This window comes from Chrysochloris asiatica, unplaced genomic scaffold (assembly GCF_000296735.1).
Source record: "Chrysochloris asiatica unplaced genomic scaffold, ChrAsi1.0 scaffold00133, whole genome shotgun sequence".
NCBI lineage: Eukaryota > Metazoa > Chordata > Mammalia > Afrosoricida > Chrysochloridae > Chrysochloris > Chrysochloris asiatica.
In genome coordinates this window covers 6,551,605-6,572,631 of record NW_006408651.1, presented here as the reverse complement: position 1 = coordinate 6,572,631, position 21,027 = coordinate 6,551,605, and the positions used below count along the sequence as shown (strand labels likewise).

The 21,027-nt window shown below is 38.9% G+C and overlaps 1 protein-coding gene across 3 annotated transcripts in view; it reads right to left on the bottom strand.

Annotated features, from left to right (window-relative positions):
• Window positions 1-21,027, bottom strand: part of MARK1 (MAP/microtubule affinity-regulating kinase 1) — a 182,486-nt gene that overhangs the window by 94,209 nt on the left and 67,250 nt on the right. For all 3 annotated transcript variants that reach the window (XM_006869704.1, XM_006869702.1, XM_006869703.1), the window contains exons 2-3: window positions 3,853-4,056; window positions 1,959-2,012 (exon numbers count right to left, since the gene is read on the bottom strand). In XM_006869704.1, coding sequence (XP_006869766.1) covers window positions 1,959-2,012; window positions 3,853-4,056 — 258 coding nt within the window. The remainder of the gene's footprint in view (window positions 1-1,958; window positions 2,013-3,852; window positions 4,057-21,027) is intronic.

The window sequence follows — 21,027 nt, the reverse complement described above, 5'->3', positions numbered from 1 at the left end:
AAAACATATATATATAAAAGAATTGGTTGTCAATGCTAAGAAAAACAAGTGGCTTATTTGTCATTCCACTATGTATTTTATGGAGATGACTGACTGGGAGACGTTTCTAGCATTTAACGGGTAAGGCCAAATGTTCATTGTTCTCTAGTACAGGAGAACCAAGCAAGTCATGATATTTAGTTTGTTTGGTTTTCCAAAACTTTTAACAGAAAGAACATTTATATACACAAATGGGAATGATTTTAAAAAACAAAAACATATACACTGGGTACTGTTTACATTTAATGAAGTTTTCTTTTGATTTTCACAGACTTAAGAAAACAAAATTGCTATCATGCTTCATATGACTAGAAAAGTTAACATTTAATTTTATCACCAAGATTAGCAAAATATATAACAGAAATCATGTATCAGCAACAACTACATATTTTAGTTGCTAATTTAAATGAAGCACCCCTCAGTGTCATATTCACACATGGTTATATAGCTTTCTCTGGGCCCCATGGGAAAAGCAGAGAGGCGTTCAAGTTCCTGTGTATTCTAGCCAACACAATAGGCCTGCAGTTTGAAGGGCCACCTGAAATCATTCTATGCAATTCACAACTTCATTCAGGGAAAGTTATGGGAGCCGTGGACAGGAATTTTTTTTTTTTAAGTTCACAGCAGGAAGGCCCCAAAAATGTGCCCTCATCACAGCACCAGTCAGCAAAAAGCAGCATCTACTGGTGATTCATGTGTCCAGGGAGGGCACCTTCTTGTGGCATAAACTAAGGCACCACAGTTACTGGGAAAAAGACTGGACTAGCAGAGATTTCTCCAAGAGCAAACTTATAAAATATGTGATTTATTTCACACCCACTAAAAGGTCTAATAGCACAGTGGTTACAAATCGGGCTGCGAACCTCAAAGTCAGCACTTTGAAACTACCAGTGATTCCGCGGGAGAAAGATGAGGATTTCTGCTCCAATAAAGATTTACAGCCTCGGAAACCCCGTACAGGGTCGCTCTGAGTCGGAACTGACTCCACAGCACACAACAACAACAAAAGGGGTGTGAAAACCCCTTTCATACTCTCACTGGTAAGAAATGTCAAGGTTAACAAAAGTTATACTGGTTGACAAACTTAAATCTCATTTATGACAGACCTCTAAGTAGAAATGTACAAAATAAACTGAGCTATCTGGCAATGGACCACGTGGAAAGCCTTGATATCACAAATCCAAATTTCCAATCAAATGTTAAAATCAAAACAGGTGTCATTAAGCATACATTATTGACAAATTCTTACAATAAGATTTTCTCTCTGTTAAGAATTCAAAGTTATTTATGTCATATTTATAGGTGTTGATGATAACATTATGCTGTTTAAAAAAATGTATATTTTCTCACTATATACAAATTTAGCAAATCTGGCACAAATGTTAAAATACTTACTTCAATCCTAATGCACAAAAAATGTGTACGTGAGGCTTCCCACTTGAATAGTTAATGAAAACAACAAGAGATAACTTTTATTTACCAAACCAATCCCTATCCTAACTGCTTCCTTTCCCCTCCATGCTGGTGTATATTTCCAATATCTGAGAAACAGTGTATCTGTTAACTGTTAACTGAAAGACTATTCTTTAGAAAGAACAAGCTGTGAAACAATAAAAGGCAACCCACCTACGGACAATATTAGTTCTTAACTAGACATTTAACAAAGCAGACTGATAAATACTTTAAAACACTGGATATACAGTTTTATTATACTGAATTTTAAAAGATAAATAATTCTCACATGCTGCATGCAGTTAAGTAGTAAATATTTTTCAAACAACTACTTGATAAATCATAACATTATGTGTTATAGCATATGTCTTTTCTTCATTATGAAATGTAGTAATGGACATAATAGGAAATGTAGGATATGTGAGTTTACAGAAACACACATTTTAATTATTTAAATAATGACATACCTTTTGTAGACTGGTAGGATTTAGCTGAGTTTTGTCTATTATTTTCACAGCAACCTAAACAAGAGAATCGTTTAATTATATTGGAGAATACATATTTTAATAAATAAAAAGTAGAAAGAAAAGTCTTGCTTCATTCCTAACTAGATTCCTGTTGTTGTATACTGTCGAGTTGGTTCTAACTCATAGTGACCCTGTATAAGGTTCCCAAGGAGTGACTGGTGAGTGTGAACCACAGACCCTGTGGTCCAGTGCTTTATCCCACAGCACCAAAACTACTTTCCTACCTAGATGCAGTTTAACTACATTTGGTGCTCACATCAATAAATGCTAAAGTTTTAATAAATTGGCAGCCTTACAACATATTCTATTGACTAAAGTCTTTAGGACTCCTGGTGTAGCACTGTAGGATAAGCACCGGACCGTGAACCACAAGATTGGTAGTTCAAACCAACTATTCCCACCTCAGAAACCCTGTACAGGTTTGCTATGAGTCAGAACTGACATGACAGCACTTAACAACAAAGTCTTTAACCTATTTGAAACTGAAACAATAAAATTAAGCCTTTGTTATTTCTTCCAAGTGTTTTCTCTTTTTTAAAGTAAAAATCATCCTGAATCTTAATATTTTACTCATGATCTTGATAAGCAATAATTATCTAAGGGGATGCTGTTGTGCGTCATCACATTGATTCTAACTCATAGTGATGCCGTATAGGGTTTTCAAGGTTGTAAATCTTCATGGGAGCAGTAAGCCTCATCTTTCTCCTGAGGATGGCTGCTGGAGTTGAAATGCTGACCAACATGTAACCCACTATGCCATCAGGACTCCTTCACCTAAGGGGTAGGAGGCTTATAAACTTGAAGATAAGAATCCTATGAATAAAATAGTTGTATAGATGGAGAGGCTCCGACACCCAAGCATACTTGTCATCTTAGAGTAACAAAATAGACTGGAAAGTTCTAAGTCTTTATCTAGTGCATGTAGCATGTGTTGAAATAACTCTAAGATTAGAGCAAGCAAAGCAAACTCAATGAAAAATGACAATAATATTAGGTATAGAGCAAAGTGTAATGAAAAACTTTTAGGATTATGATTTTTATAATGTTCTAGTCAGATCCAGTAAACATTATGGAACAGGAAAGATTAACTAGTCAACTGCTGAAAATAAAGCCAGTCTTTGGTCCCAACACAGAGGTATAAATACAAACATTTTTACATTTAAAATAAATAAACATAATTTAAAACACCTAGGATTTTAGAAATCCAATTATCCCATTCATTGTTGTTGTTAAATGCCACAGAGTCAGTTCCGACTCACAGCAACCCTGTTTCTGAAGAGCGGGGCTAGTGAGCTTGAACCACTGCACATTAACCAGTGCTACAACTGTAAACAACACTTACTCAATGTGCTCTCCAAATGGATATAAATTAGCAGGGAACTCTCTGCACATTTACATGGAATTTACCTTAACTGCAGTTAATACAAAGAACTTACCCTACTCCTTTCCTAGAGTAGGGTGTTAACAGTAATAAGCAATGTTCACTAGAAACCATATAATGAAAGACTGAAGCCTGAGGAATTCTCATCTGCAGCACACCTGATTTCTCAGGGAGGATAACATGATTCTTTTTTATGTCAACTTAAGCACTGGACTGCTAACTGCAGGGTCGGCAGTTCAAACCCACCAGCCGTTCTTCAGAAACTTTACACAGGGTCACTACGAATCAGAACCGACTTAGCGACTCTCAACAACTACTAACATTCAATTCACAAATAGCCCAGTGCTTACCATAATGCTACTATGGTTTGTTCCCCAACAACAGTAATGGAAAATTTTTTTAATAAGACTGGAGAGGTCCAAGGAAATATTTAAAAACATCATGAAAACTTACCTCTCTACCAGTTAGAACATGTCTTGCCAATTTTACTTTGGCAAAGTTTCCTTTCCCTATTGTTTTTTGTAAACGATAATTTCCAATGTGAGGCTGTTCATCTGTTGCTGATGTAATGGAGTTTCTACACCGGGGAATGTTCTGTCTGCTACTTGACTTGGTAGGCTGGATGTGTGGTTCAGTATATCCATCCACAGATGTATGCTAAGGAATAAAGGTTATAAGATTTCATCATTAATTAAATTATATTACAAACTGACAGTTAAGAAGAATATAAGTAATTTCATTAGCAATTAGCCCTCAATAAATACACTGCACTACATGTTTTTAGGAGTTCTGGTGTAACAGTGTAGGAAAATTACTGGACTGCTAATCACAAGGCCAGCAGTAACCCACCAGCCACTCCTCAGAAACCTTAGAGTCACTGAGTCGGAATCAACTTGATGGCACTTAACAATAACAACATTGGTTAGACAGTGCGGTGGCTCTGTAGAATTAGCACTTGACTGTGAACCACAAGGTCAGCGGTTCAAGCTCACCAGCTGCTTGAGGGGAGAAAGATGAGGTTTTCTATTCCCACAAAGATTTATAGCCTCAGAAACGCTACATAGGTCTCTATGAGTCGGAACTAACTCGATGGCATTTAACAACATGTTTTTAAAGTTTGAGCATTCTATTTATAATTTTTACTTGTATTAATCTCCATCTTATGAGAGGTGAGTAAATATTCTAATGAAAGGGTCCTTGTGTGGTGCTGGGGAAAAAGGCAGTGGACCCAAAAGTCAGTTTGAACTACAAGGTCAGTGGTTCAAACTCATTAGCTGCTCCTTGGAAACCCTATACAGGGTTGCTATGAGTCGGAACCAACTCGACAGCACTAAACAACAACAAAAACATATACTTTTAAAGTATAGGCTTTTAATTAAAATATGTAAGTAAATAGCTAGGAGTCCCACAGACCATTAGCCCTCAAAAGTCGTTGCCTCTATTAGTGTTGTTGTTAAGTGCTGACTCATAGTGACTCTGTAAAGGGTTTCCAAGGAACAGCTAGTGGGTTTAAACCACCATCCAATGCTTATCCAACAGTGCCACTCCAGCTGCCTCTAAGAGTTAAGATAACAACATTGTACAGTATTATTTCATTAAAAGGACAGAAATATGCTTACTGTCAACACAAACAACCTCATTAATGCAATTCTCCATTTTTCTATAAACTAGCTAAGATGCGTGTCATGTTCATTCTTCCACTTGCTGGGCATATAACTTAGTCTACTGATAAAGCCTCTACCAGTTTCAGGTGTAATGCTAATCATTTCCTGTCCAGCTCCCTCACACAGCTTCCCATGCCTAAAGAAGAGCCTCTCTGACACCGCTGCCCAGGTCCACGGCTTAATTTCCACAGCAATCCTCTTCAATGCTGTTCTGTGACAAAGACCTACAGCTCCAATGAGGAGCTGTTTCCCTTCACCTATTGGTTCAGCACCTACATTCCCAAACTGCCTACCAACTGTTGGTGTGTGCCATGGAGTCGGTTCTGACTCACAGTGACCATGTATAGGGTTTCTGAGGCTGTAAAGTTTTACAGAAGCCCTCATCTTTCTCCTGTGGAGTGGCTGGTGGATTCAAACTGCTGACACCTTTGGGTTAGCAGTCCAACACATGCCCACTATGCTACCAGCTCTGATTGTTCCAGCTCTTGTCTAGTTTTGCCTGCATTCTGAGATACACAAAATTTCTAGCCATTTTTGTGAGGGGAAAAACCAACACAACCTCAAAGGAAAACTTGTTCTTTACTAGTCATGGAAAGCATGATTCAAGGTCATTTTTCAATTTTCTACTAGTTTCTGATTTTTATATTGTTTTAAAAACTCAGCTCAGTGTTTCTAAACCTAATAAGGTTTTCTCTGGGTGTTACACACACCTATAACCTTTGGCCTCATTCTGAATTGGATGCCCCTTTGGGTTCTTCTCATGGCGACCTGTATTTCCATGTATCCAGCATCAACCATACTGTACTATCATTACATATTTGCTTGTCTGTCTCTGCCACCTTGCCGTGAACAATTTGAGGACAGAAATGATTTCTTTTCATCTTTATATACTCAACACATTGCAGACTGCCAGACACACAGGAAAACATCAATAAATCAATGGTTCCCAGAGTGTGGTCTCTGGACCAGCACCATCAACATCATCTGGAAACTTGCTAGAAATGGAAATTCTCTGGGCTTGTCCCAGATCTACTAAATCCGAAAAACTGGGGTAGGGCCCAGTGATCTGTGTTTTAACAAGCCCTGTGCTGTCAGTGATTCTGATATAAGTCAATGTTTGAGAACCACTGCAATAAATAACAAAAGGAGGAAAACACATACAAAGTTATTCACTGACTTGGAGGCCTCTCTATTTCCAAGGCAAATAAGAGATTCTAATTATTCTCAATTTCTAAGAGATTGCTATAATATTTCCCACAAACAGTACTCCTCTACTTGAACAATGCTGACTTGTCCATCCTTTAAGATTTAATCTTAATTTTATGTTTCTCAACAAAGCTTTACTGTGTCTTTTCATGAGGCAGAGTTGATTACCCTTCTCTCTATTGCTATCTTTATATCCAGTAAAACTTTTACTACTGATTTTATACACCATCTTCCAAGTGTTTGTTCATTGTCTGGTTTTCACTGTAAGACCTAAATTTCCCAAACCCCATACCTTAATATAGTATTAGATACAAAGTAGGCACTCAATACATACTAGGTAAATTGAAAGCATTTAGAATATCAAATTCTTAGCTGGGTCCTGGAGTGATGCTGTAGGATAAGCACTGGACTGCTAACCGCAAGGTCAAAGGTTCAAACTCACCAGTCACTCCTCAGAAACCCTTGACAGAGTTGCTATCAGTCAGACACAACTCTATGGCACTTACTAACAATAAGCACTTGGCTGCTTATCAAAATATTGGTGGTTCAAATCCACCAGCTGTTCCACAAAGAAAGATGTGGCTGTCTGCTTTTGTAAAGACCGTTGTCGTTAAGTGTCGTCAAGAGTCGGTTCCAATTCATAGTGACCCACACAGATTTTCCAAGAAGCAGCTGGTGTGTATGAACCACTGACCTTTCAGTTAACAGTCCAGTGCTTATCCTACAGTGTCACACCAGGACTCCTTGGAAATCGTATGGAGCAGTTCTACTCTTTCCTACTGGGTCACTATGAGTCAGGATTGACTCATTGGTGTTCCTAGTAACCATTTGTTGTTGTTGTTGTTGTTGTTGTTAGGTATCATCATCATCAAGTCATTACCAACTCATAGAAGACCCTATGCACAACAGAACAAAACACTGCCTGACTCTGCACCATATAGCAATGAGTTCTTACTATTCAAATCTGTGATGTCTATCAGGGTGGTGGTTATTGTTGGCAAGTGCCACTGAGTCGGTTCTGACTCATAGTGACCCTGTATAAGGTTTCCAAAGATGTTAATTCTTTGCGGGAACAGAAAACCTAATCTTACTTTTGTGGAGTGGCTGTTGGACTCAAACTGCCAACCTTGAAGTTAGCAGTCCAGTACTTATCCTACAGAGTCCCTGCACTCCCCTATTATCAATTGCTATTGTTGTTAAGTGCTGTAGAGTTGGGTTCTGACCCATAGCAACCCTGTATAGGGTTTCCAAGAACCAGCTGGTGAATTTGAACTGCCAGCCTTGCAGTTCAAGTGGACTTTGCAGTCCAGCGCATTAACCAACAACGCCATACCAGGAGTCCATTGTTAACTGTTGTTGTTAAGTGCCGTTGAGTCAATTCCAACCCATAGTAACCTTGTATAGGGTTTCCAAGGAGCAGCTGGTGAGCTTGAACCACCGACCTTGCAGTTCAAGCAACTTAGCAGTCTGACGCATTAGCTCACAGTGCCACACGAGGACTCCCCATTGTCAATTAGGTGTGTATCTATATGGTCCCTGACCGATTGAGGCATCTTGTATGTGTCCATCAGTCAGAACTTCCCTTTCTCTGCTTCTTCCTTTCTACCCTATTTTAAGAAACTCTCTCAGCCATCTACCGTAGCAGTAAAAGTTAAAATACCTGAGTTGCAACCCAGTTACCTGTAGAGCTTGGACAGTATATACTGGCACTGAATTTTCACACCCTTTGCCATGTAATTTCCTAGTGCTTTCCTACTGAAGGTAAAGCATACTTCCCCATCGCTGTGTTCAGTCATGTGATTTGCTTTGGCCAATAAAATTGAGCTGGAGATGTTGGTATACAAGTCCCAACCTATTCCTCACAAATAGGTTGGGCCTTGCATATTTAATCTTCTACTCTGAAACCTCTATCATCAAAAGATAAATGAGAAGTATGTGGAAGAGAACCACTCCCAAATGAGTCTAGATTAAATTAACTGACTCACAAGAAATATTAATTGCTGTTTTAAGTCACTCAATGTTGGGATGATTTGTTACACGGTAATGCTGGCTAATATATAAAGCTATCACTATTTTTTAAATGAAGAGGAAAATACTCATGAAAAACTGGAGGACTCAAATCAGACATATCCAAATTCTAGTAGAGCCTACAAAAAGGAGCTACACAGTCAATTCCCTTAAGAGATCCTTGGTTGCAAGATGCATGAGGGCAGAAGCTTGTCTATTTTATATGACTAGCAGCAGTCATGATGTAATAGAGGAATAAGCACACTTTTTCTGTGAAAAGGCAGACACTATATTTCAGTCTTTGCAGGTCACATATTTCTGCTGCATACTCCTCTTCTCTCTCTCTTTTTGGTACAGTCTTTTAAAAAACATACAAAAACAGATCACAGATATATGCACACCAATGTTTATAGCAGCATTATTTACAATAGCAAAAAGATGGAGACAGCCAAAGTGCCTATCAACTGAAGAATGGATAAACAAATTATGGTACATACACACAATGGAATATTATGCTACACTGAAAAATAACAAGGAAGCGGCAAGCCACCACATAACATGGATGAACCTTGAGGACATTATGCTGAGTGAAATTAGTCAGTCACAAAAAGAGAAATACTGCATGGGACCACTACTGTAAAAGACTAAGAAAAAGAAATTATACTAAAGGGGGTTGGGGGAAGTCTTTGTTGGTTGCTGGGAAGTGGGTGATGGGTGGGGGAAAGGGGAGGGTGGAGCACAGGGCGGGGATTGGACTCAGGAGAGCTTGGTTGCTGGGGAGGGGGGCAATTTACAGGGAGGGAGAGGGAAGTGGAGAAACGGGGCAGATGGGAGAACAATTGGGCATGTTTGAATGGGCCAAATGGGAGAGAGATAAAGGATGATATATGGACGATATATGCACAGCCTTGGAACTGCAGGGTTCTGAGATACAGGGATTGAGTCATGGTTGTAATGCCGGGGGGATCGTGTCAAGATGCTTGGCTGTTTTTTGAATCTTGATTTTCCTTGCATTATAATATAGAGTAGACACTGGAGAGGGAGAGAAAGGAATAGTCAGAAACATCACACTAAAAAGCTTATAAGTCCATCTTCTGCCTATAACTGATTGGAATACCTAAAATGGGGCTACAGCGTACCCAGTGAACAAGGCTTCCTGCGGAGCATTTGCAATACATAAAACTAGAGGTAGAAACCAGAACCACATCCAGATCACCAGAGATGAGAAATCTCCACTTGAAAGGATGAGCTGACCAGCCTGGAGCAGCAAGAAGAACAAAAGATACTTCTCGAATGAAAGACCTACAGGAAAAATATGAAACAATGGAGGCAGATGGACTATTACTACAGGAACAAACAGGTCACTTCCCTAGGAGACATTAAGGCAGGTGGTCAGGTCCTCTCAATGCAGGCCCCCTTCCAAGACTGAGACTCGGTGGAAATGCACGCTCTGATTGGTGACCAAACGCATCACCAATGGGGAGAAGTGGGGTAAAGGCAGCAATGAAGTGGCGAGCTAAGCCTTACAATATTCAGTGGGCTTCTGTGGACCCGGTTGGGGACCTGGTTGGCAAGCAGTGTGAGGAGACCTGGGGACTCCTGGGCCCAGAGTCACTGGTGTGGCCACGGAGGACTCAAGTGGAGAATGGAGCTGCCGGGCTGATGGGAAGAGAGGGCATGTGCACAAGAACACCCACACAGGCAGATGGTACCCACGTGACCTGGACCAGATGACTGGATGATCAGAGCTCAACCAGGAGAAGAAAGAAGGGGTGGGGGGGAAGATTGAGTTGATTCAATCTGATGAACTTGACCTATACCTACAAATGCAGTGACTCAAAAGAGGCAACAAATCCTTACAGCAAGAAACATTCCCACCCCCTCCATACACAGAGTAGACAGAGACAGGCAACTTGGACACTGGATACCCAAATGGGGAGGGGGGACTACAAAGGCAAGAAGTGACTGGCTTACAAGCTTTCAGGAGGGAACCTAGAGCTAGGGGGCATAGAGGAAGGCAGAATCACCAGTGAATACTATCCAATCTGTCTAGGCGGAGCTGATGAAATGAAATACGGATGGGTAACTCGTGATACTGTAGTGAATAATGGTTATCAAGACTGACTGTGAGAGTTGGAAATGCAAAGGTAGACGTTTTGTAGCAAGGAAGGGAGTGATTATTTCTCCAGTCTAGGAGCGGAGGTCTCTGGGACCATCAACGGAGAAGAGCCAAGAGCGGGACCCTATCCAGGGAAGCAGGGATGCCTGAGATAGAGACAGAGACGATGACGTGGAGTGATGAAGCGGCTGGGGACTTTGGATCCAGAGAGGGAGAGGGACTGTGGGCCGAAGACTGGGGGTGGGGAGGGGTGAGTGTAGAGGATGGATTTCTAGGATATATCCTTTGGTCAGAAGATGATGCATGGAGGGGATTGGAACCATGGCAATGAAATGATATACGATGGAATGAATGTAAAACTAAAGTTCTCTCATGTAAACTATCATATAATTCACAATAAAACATTAAAAAAAAAAACACAGATCACAGAGCCAGATTTGGCCTAGGTACTGTGGTTGGCCAGGTTATAGTATGTTGTTGTTGCTGTTAAGTGATGTGGTGTCAGTTCCAACACTGCATAGGGTTTCTGAGGAGCAGCTAGTGGGTTTAAATCACCAATCTTACAGTTCAAACCAACCTTGTGGTCAAGTGTTTATCCTACAGCATCACACCAGGACTCCAGATCATGGTATGGCAAGTCATAAATAAATGAAAATAGAATGTACAATATATACTTTATAGTATACAGTCCTCATTATAAAATATATACCCAAACAAATATAAGTAGTCCCTGACTTACGAGAGCATTCTGTTTTAACAACTACATCCTAAACTGGCTCTGACATAAGTCAAATACCTCTTTTTATATTTCGTTTTCATTAATTTTTTTCACATATGAATATATATTTATTTGTTGCATATAGTTGTTATTATTGTCAACCTCTTTTAAAATCTTACCAACCCCTTTTGTGACAGAGTAGAATTACATCATAGGGTTGTTGGTTTTTTAAAATGCATTATTGTGAATTATGTGATAGTTTACATGGGAGGACATCAGCTTCACATTCATCCATCGTATATCATTTCCTTGCCATAGTTACAACCCCCTCCATGCATCATCCACCAACCAAAGGGTATACCCTGCAAGCCTGCCCCCCAGTCGCCTGCACACAGCCCCTCTTCCTCGCTGGGTTCAAAGTCCCCAGCCACTCCATCTCCCCATGTCATCGTCTCTGCCTCCATCCCTGGCATCACTGGTTCTCTGGGTAGGGTTCCGTTCTCAGCTCTTCTCCCTTGTTTGTCCCAGAGACCTCTGCTCATAGACTAAAAAGTTAATCACTCCCCTCCCTTTGCCACAAAATGTCTACCTTTACATTTCCAGCCCTTACACTCAGTTCTGATAACAATGTGCTATTGTATCACAAGAGACCTATCCGCATCTCCTTTCATCATTAAGGATAATGTCAACTTCATGGATGTTCTGAAAAACTGGATTAAAAAAAGTTAATTAAGTATAGTTGCTTAAAACAGTACTTGGAAGAACTATATAAATATTTGTTCATTAGAAATACACAAACAAACACAACACACCTCCAGAAAACAAACTTTATATTTCTGTCATTTCCCTGACTGTCTGTTGCTTGCAACCACTTCTGTACCAATTTCTGTCTCTGTCAGGTTTCTTATCTATAAGTAACAGAAACCAACTTAGCTAACTCAAGTACAAGGGAATTATTTGAAGTCTTACAAGCTATTAAAGTACTGAAGGACAAAACTAACGTTCTAGTGAAAGAGGACATAGAATGAACAAATTGCCAAAGTATAGTAAGTACAGTTGGTAACAAGGACTAAGAAAATAATAAAATAAAGCGATACAACAGACGGACTAGGGGTCCATGAATGCTACTTGAGGGAAAACTGCATAGGACTATCTGAGTGTGGTGCTGTGGGTTAATGCACTGGACTGTAAAGTCGGTTTGAACTGCAAGGTCAGCAGTTCAAGCTCACCAGCTGTTCCTTGGAAATCCTATACAGGGTCTTTATGGGTCAGAACCAACTCAACGGTGCTTAACAACAACAACAAAGCTAGACCTGGTAACGCAGTGGGTCAGGCTTTGGGCTGCTAGCCACAAGGTCGGTGGCTCAAACCCACCAGTTGCTCTGTGGGAGAAAGATGAAGCTGGCTGCTCCCAAAAAGATTTACAGTCTTGGAAACCTTATATATAGCTGTTGAGTTGGAATCAACCACAGTAGATTTTTTGCTTTTGAGCTGAACTTAAAAGATGATCAAAAGCAGGCAGTGAAATGACCAAATAGAAAAATCTTGAGGTGAGCACATGCTTTGTGAGCTCAAAGAAAAAAACAAAAAAATTATATAAATATGTATATATGATAATATAAGTTAAATGGAATATTTTTCTTGAAAATGCAGTTGTCCAAAAGAAAAAACTCTAACTGGTCACATTTACACTATTTGCATTTAAGTGGCTTAAATTACAATTCTTACATACTTCAGCTCATGTGATAGTATCAAGCCAGATTAAGCAGGCAAAGAAGGTAGGCTAATAAATAGGCAATATGTGAGTAAATAAATGTGTCAACAAATCAATTAACAAACAAAAGTTAAAGAAAAAAAATCTACTGAAGATAATTTACATCTCCATCTCAAGCTGAAATTCCATCCTTGTTAGTTTCACCCTTTCCTCTGAAACAAGCAATTTCTTAAATCAAGAGAAAATCTGACTAGGATTATAGTTTCTGCTTTTTATCATTTTTTTTTTTCTATAAGAACTGAGGTGGCACGGTGATATATTTCAGCTATCCAAAGGGAAAGTGATAATAAAAACTATCATTTACTGAAGCCTTATTATGTGTGAGGAGATATCTATATTAAATGCACTACATCCATCACCTCTTTGAATCCTCATAACAAAACTATTAAGTGTACCAGATACCCCTATTTTACAGATGAGTAAAATATGGCTCTGAAAAAAGGCATATACCATTAAATTCTGATAATTCTGATTTATGTAATTATCAAAGTACTTACGTTTGTAAATCAGAATGGATGAGTGGTATCTATGGCATACCTTCATGTCCTTTTCCAGCGATTAAAAATGTCAAAAACAAACAAACAATAGCAAAACATAAACAGAAAACAATGGAACTAATTTTATCCTATTTCTAGCACGAATAAGTAGGGTAATACTGTTGATGTTGTTGCTAAGTGTCATCAAATCAGTTCTGACACATACCAATCCTGTATAGGGTTTGCAAGGAGCGAATGATGGGTCTGAACTGTTAACTTTGCAATTAGTAGTCCAGTGCTTATCCCACAGCACCACACCAGGACTCCGATAGGATAAGGGTTATCTGGAAAGCCACCTACTCCCATGCATAATACTGGCCTGCATAATAAATACACGTAACATATCAAAAAGAAAATTGGCCTTTACTTTAAACAGATTGTAGAAATGGTGTGGGGGTGGCTTCTGACCTGCTGTAGCTTCACAGGGGGTTGATGTTATTGCTAAGTGCCATTGAGTAAATTCTGACTCATTGCAACCCTGTATAGAGTTCACAAGGAGCAACTAGTAGGTCTGAACCGACAACATTGTTGTTCAAACTGACCTAGTGGTCCAGTGCTTATCCTACAGTGCCACACCAGGACACCTCACAAGTGGTTGTTCTTATTGTTAGGTGCCACTGAGCCTGTACTTACTCATAGCAACCCTATGTATAATAGAATGAAACTCTGCCCAGTCCGGTGCCACCTCACAATCATTGCTACATTTGACCTCATTGCTGCTGCCACTGTGCCAGCCCATCTTGTTGGGGGGTCTTCCTCTTTTTCTCCAACGCTCCACTTTACCAAACATGAAATCCTTCTCCAGAGACTGGTCCCTCCTGCTAATATGTCCGAAGTATGAGACATCTAGCCATCCTTACCTCCAAGCAGCATTCTAACTGTACTTCTTCTAACACACATCTGTTTGTTCTTTTGGCAGTTCATGGTACTTTTAATGTTATCCTCCAACACCATAACTCATATGCATCAAAATTATTCTATGGTCTTCCTTATCCACTGTTCAACTTTAACATGCATATATTGTTGTCATTGTTGTTGTGTGTCACCAAGTTGCTTCTGACCCATAGCGATCTTGTCTAGGGTTTCCAAGGAGCAGTTGGTGAGTTTGAATCGCTGACCCTTCAGTTCAAACTGACTTTGCAATCTAGAGATTTAACCCACAGCACCACAACAGGACTCCATTATTGAAAATACCATGGCTTTGGGTCAGATGCACATTAGTCCTCAAACTTTTGACATCTCTTCTCTTCAACACTTTAAAGAGGTCTTGTATAATAGATCTTGCACAATGTAATAAATTCTTTGATTTCTTGACTGCTGCTTCCATGAGTGTTGATGGTTGATTCAAGTAAAATGAAGTCTTTGACAACTTCAGTATTTTCTCCATCTATATGGATATTGTTTATTGGTACAGTGGGAAGAATTTTTTGTTTTCTTTACATTAGATGCAACCCATACTGAAGGTTGTGGTCTTTAATCTTCATTGTTGTTGTTAAGTGCCACTGAGTCAATTCCGACCCATAGTGACCCTGTATAGGGTTTCCAAGGAGAAGCTGGTGAGTTTGAACCACTGACCTTGCAGTTCAAACGACTTTGCAGTCTGACACATTAGCCCACAACACCACAAATTAGTATGTATTTAAAGTCCTCTTCACTTTCAGCAAGCAAGGTTGTATCATCTGCATATTTGTAGGTTATTAATCAGTCTCCCTCCAATCCTGATGCCATGTTTTTCTTCCCATAATCCAGCTTCTCAAATTATTTGCTCAGCATCCAGATTGAATAAGTATGGTGAAAGAATATAACCCTGGCACACACCTTTCCTAATATTAAACCATTCAGTGTTTCCTTGTTCTGTTTGAACAACTGAGTCTTGGTCTGTGTACAAGTTCCTCATAAGCACAATTAAATGTTCCATAATACTCATTCTCTGTAGTGTTGTCGATAGCTTGTCATGATCCACACAATTAAAGGCCTTCACATCATCAATAAAGTACAGGTAAACATCTTTCTGGTATTCTTTGCTTTTAGCCAAGATCCATCTGATGTCAGCAATGATATTCCTTATTCCACGTCCTTGTCTGAATTTGGCATGAACTTCTGGCAGTTCTCTGCCAATGTACATTTGCAGCCACTTTTGAATTATCTTTAGCAAAATTTGACTTCTATGAGATATTAATGATATTGTCTGATAATTCCTGCATTCCACTGGGTCACCTCTCTTTGGAATGGGTACAAATATGGATCTCTTCCAGTCAGTTGGCCAGCTATTTGTCTTCCAAATTTCTTGGCATAGATGAGTGAGTGCCTCCAATATTGCATCAGTTTGTTGAAAGATTTTACAAGTGGTAAAGAATATCAAAATCCTATGAAGTGGAAGGTCAGATATGCTTCCACCCACTGAACTTTTTGTGAATTCTGATACTAAGCAATCTTCCCGCACCACTCTCAACTACTCCACTGAGTTCAGTAATTCCTTGCAATGACTACACAGAATCCCAGGCCACACTCCCAGTTTAGGGGATTTATTAAGGAAATAACAGGTTACAAGTCAGGCTCAGGAATGACACAGAATAGAGTTCTTCAATCACAGCCTCCTCTCAGCTGAGCTGCCAGGATGCAATCTAGTCGTTGGCCCTATCCCTGCTTGGACAAATGTTTCAAAGCTCTTTTAACTCTGCCAGTTTTATGTGTTCAGAGGCACTCCACTCTGCCAGCAAACTTCCAGACCAAAGGCACTCACTCAGCTTTCTCCCTCCAGGGGCTGCCTTCTGCCAGTCTCCTGGTTCTGCTGCCAGTGGCTTCTCTGCCTCTGCTTCTCTCCATCTCTTGCTGTCTCTGGTGTCACAGCTTTCTGCCTCCTGGACAGAAGAGGTTCAGCACAGGAATCTCGGACTCAAAGGCCAAGCTCCACTCCTGGCTCCTTTTTTGATGGTAGTGAAATCCGCATTTCCACCTCTACAATGCCTCTTTTTAAATCTAGCAGGATGGCAATACTCACTAATTCCTGTGTTGGGATTCTGTACATGTTACTTGAATGATACAATCCCCGGGCAAAGGTGTTATGTACCTTATTTACATTATTAGCAACCTAACCAAGCCCTTTGTTGGTAAGTGCCGTTAAGTCAGTTCTGACTTATAGTGACCCTGTATATGGTTTCCGAAGAGCAGCTGGTGGGTTTGAACTGCCAACCTTGTGGTTGCAGTCCATTGTTGATCTACATGCCTCACTAACTTGTCTAAATTTTTGTTTTGTTTTTATTGCTCATCAACTGTTGTCAAACTAGATATGAAAAGGACAAGCACTACATCTTCCCATACACAGAATGAAAACAGTTGAGTAGGAAGACTTCTCCCACACTGTACTCACAATGGAATTAAGAAATCCACAGTAACAAAAAGCCACCAAAGTAATTTTAAGGCCTCTTGCATCATCTTTATTTTTTGAACCCCACTTACCATCTCACCATTAAGTGACACATTACTCACTTATTCAATCAACAGAATTTACTTTGACCTACTGTGTGTAAGGCTCTATTACACATGCTAGAGTAACAAGAGAAAACTAAAGCAGAACAAGTCTTTGTCTTTATGAAGGTTATATTTTGATAGAGAAGACAGACTGGGAAGAAGAGGATGATAAATATGTAAACTTATAAAAAGATGAAATGTCAAATCATGATTCATAGTGTGAAAAGAAAAATCACACAAGGTAATGGAATGGAAAGTGAAGGTTGTCTGAGATGATTTCCGATGAGATGACATTTGAGAAAAGACCTGAATCAAATGAAAGAGCTAGAGTTGGGGGTCTAGGGATGTGGGGTGACGTCTGTGCCGGAGATATTAATTTGGGAACTGTTAGTATAATAGAGTCATAAAAGCCTAAAGACTGGAAGTGATCACCCAGTAAGTGTGTGTTCAAAGAAAACATACCCAAAAAACTGAACTCCAAGACACCACCACATTCAGGCGAGGGAAATGAGGACACATCAAGAAGCAGCTAAGAAAGGCAAGAGAAAAACTAGGACAATATGTGTTTTACAAGTGCGATGAAGATGGGTATTTGGAGAAAGAAAGAGTGAGGAGCTATGTAAAATCCTGCCGAGAAGTCAAAAACAATGATTACTAAGAAGTGATTACTACCTTTAGTAATGTTATTAGTAAGAAAAAAATTTAGTGTAATGATGAGATGAACAACTGTGTGGAGTATACTGAAGAAAGAATCAAAGGAGGAAAAACCCTTTCATGACCCATGAGACATATAGTGTTCACCTATATTTTACTGCTTCTGGGGTCTAGAGGGAAGCTGTTAATCCACTTCTAGTACATGTTGCCATCTGATATGGGTCTGCATAACTGCGTGAATCTGAAGAAACAGGCCTTACCCTACCAACCCCAGCATTAGGCACCCCTCAGGACATATGTGTTCCAGTGATTGTATCAAAATCTACATTACTTCATTTTTTTTTCATTTCATTCTAAATATCTTCTACTAAATACATGTTTTGTTTTTTTTAATTGAAGCAGTAAATAATTCATTCATGTAAGGGGTAAGAAAAACAAACACAGACAATCTTTCATAAAGCTTTGTTGACAAAAAAAGGAGAAAAATATCAGATACTAACTGGAGAACAAAGTAGTGGATTCAAATTAGTAATTGTAGATTGCTAGAATTTTTAAGATGGAGGAAATAACAGTATGTTTATTTGTTCAAAATCATCTGAGATGAGGGAAAGTTAAAGGTTATGAGAGATTTCTTTGAATGTGAAATATTTTTAATATTAAAATGCAAACAATTCCTTGCTAAAGTAAACATATTTGCCTCTCCCTTTAAAACATCTAGCTATAAAAACAAAATTACACGTATGTATTGTCTCTTCACAGGTACACATGTACACACACACACAAATTACTGATACTGTTCCTTCTAACATGCTTTCAGGACTCCTGGTATGGCACTGTAGGATAAGCACTGGACTGCGAAACACCAAGATCAGCAGTTCAAACCCACCAGCCACTTCTCAGAAACCCTAAAGAGAGTCAGTATGTGTCGGAACTGACTCAACGGTACTGAACAACAACAATATATTTTCAAGATGAAGATAACCATTCTTTAACTGTGAGGAAGGATCATGTAAGTACTACAGGTCAATGAAGTCTCTTAATCCTCAAAATGGATTTGGACATTATTTGGGGGAAATTTCCTCTGGCTACACTTGACAAGGAGCTCAGGGAGCATAGTGGTTACAAATCAGGCTGCAAACCGTAAGGTCAGCAGTTCGAAACTACCAGCTTTTCCACGAGAGAAAGTTGAGTATTTCTGCTCCCGTAAAGATTTCCTGTACGGTCTCGGAAACCCTATACAGGGTCGCTATGAGTCGGAACTGACTCCATGGCACATAACAACAACAACACTTGAAAAAAGAGTCTTGGTGTGGAGCTGTAGGAACAGCACTGGACTGGAACCACAAAGTTGGTAGTTCAAACCTATCAGTCACTCCTTGAAAACTCTATACACAGTCACTATGAGTAGAATGGCACATACCAGAAACAACACTTAAAAAGATGATACGAGCTGAAAGGGAAGCTAAACTCCAAATGACTGCCACTCTTCCAGTTATCCATCAATGAACAGATATGGCTCAGCATTCTCTACTGTGGTTAGTCTTATGATACCAATGATGTGAAACCATGTCAAGCTATTAAAATTAAAGTAAAAAGTAGAGCATGCTCTCTATGACAACTACTGAATCTGCTTGGTGACTCGAGATTCAAACATTCTGAAAAGTCAGATCCTGTTTTAGACCTAAATAAGGGCTAGCAAAGTGTTCTTCCCAGAACTCTAGAATCTGTTGTTTTTGCACACAAACTACTTTTTGGTCAGCTGATAGCTGATATCTAGAAACAATAACTAAATGTATATAGCTCCAAAGTTATTTTATTAAAAAGGTAAGGTAAATTCTATTTCTAGTAATTGATGAATAATCTACATTTGACTAAAACTATTAGATTAAAAAATTTATAGACAAAAGCCAAAAAAAAAAAAAAAAGGGGGGAGACAAAAACTAGAGAAGTTGATCCTTATAAAAATGGAACCAGGTTGAAATTTGCATTTGTACAGCTAAGGGCAAACCCTGGACCAAATAACTGAAATTCAAGATAATGTAACAGTCTTCTGAGCTAAAGGAATCAGAGGATGGAGCTGTAGGTTAAATGGATGACTGGGAGGTAAAAGGAGGAATCTCTGTAAGAATGAAGTCACAAAGAGAACTGTGAAATCTGTATATAAACCACAGATCCTTTGCTGAGCTCAGAACCAAGTACAAGCAAAGAAAATTTCAAGGAAGATGTAAGAAAGAGGCAAGGGTTTCAAGAAAATAGATATTTGGGTTGCTGCCAGCCACAAGAAAAAGTAAATTTGAAGTTTGAGTCACGCTATTTAACTGTTAAAGCAAAAAAATCAACACTTTTCAGAGGAAGATAACACAATTCAAAATTTCTATAGTGTGTGAAAGAAATAATTAATAACACACCTCTTACTTTGATTTCAACGGTTGTTTTCTTACCCATGAGACCAAAAATTACATTTTCCCAACCTAAAAACGCAGCTTTTTTTCACCAGAAGCTTTTTGCAGCATTGTAAATTTATCTAGAACTAGAAAAAGGTAGTCAATAACTTACTCATTACATCATGACTTCATAAGATATTAGGTTTACTTAATTTAAATTTCATGAGATCTCAAGGCTGCATGTGACTGAAGGCTCAAAATTTTAGGAGCTGTTTTTTAATGTTAAATCAGTGATCTCATCATCAAGGAAACTTGTATTCTTTAAGAAAAAAAAAATTAAGCATCTTTAAATTTTTCAATACTTGAAAACATTTCTTTTTCATTACACCTTTAAGCATGGGTGACTCAAGCACTTCTTTAATTTGCAAGTTACTCAATAAATTATGAAGAAATCAATTATATATTATTCCTTTGAACTAATTCAAAGGTTTGTGTTTTACAATTATAAATAAGCTACTTTGAGCCACTTGCTTTCAGAAATAAAATTATCTCCCTGCATGCATATACAACGAGTGCTTGGAATAAATCTTTTTTCAATTTCTTTAATTTTTTAGTTAATTTTTTAACAAGAGCATCAACAATGCCCAGTATATATGTAATCAAAATTTATAAGATACATGAAGGAACAGACAAGGAACAACACTATCAAGAGAAAAAAGTCAATAGAAACAGAACAAAAGATGATCTAGAAGTTGGATTAGAAGGCAAGCACTTTTATGAAGCGGTTGTTGTTGTTGTTGTGAAGTGACGATGAGTCAATTCCAACCCATAGCAACCCTGAATAGGGTTTCTGAGGAGCAGCTGATGAGCTTGAACCACTGACCTTGCATTTCAAATGGCTTTGTAGTCTAATGCATTAACCCACAGCACCGCACCAGGACTCCTATAAAGCAATTACTTACTTAAAAACATGTTCACAAAAAATAAAAGCATGGGAACAATCAGCAGAAAAATGGAAACTATAAAAATAGGCAAATGGAAACAAGAGAACTGAAAAATATAATATCTAAATAGAAAAACATCAGAGTGGATTTA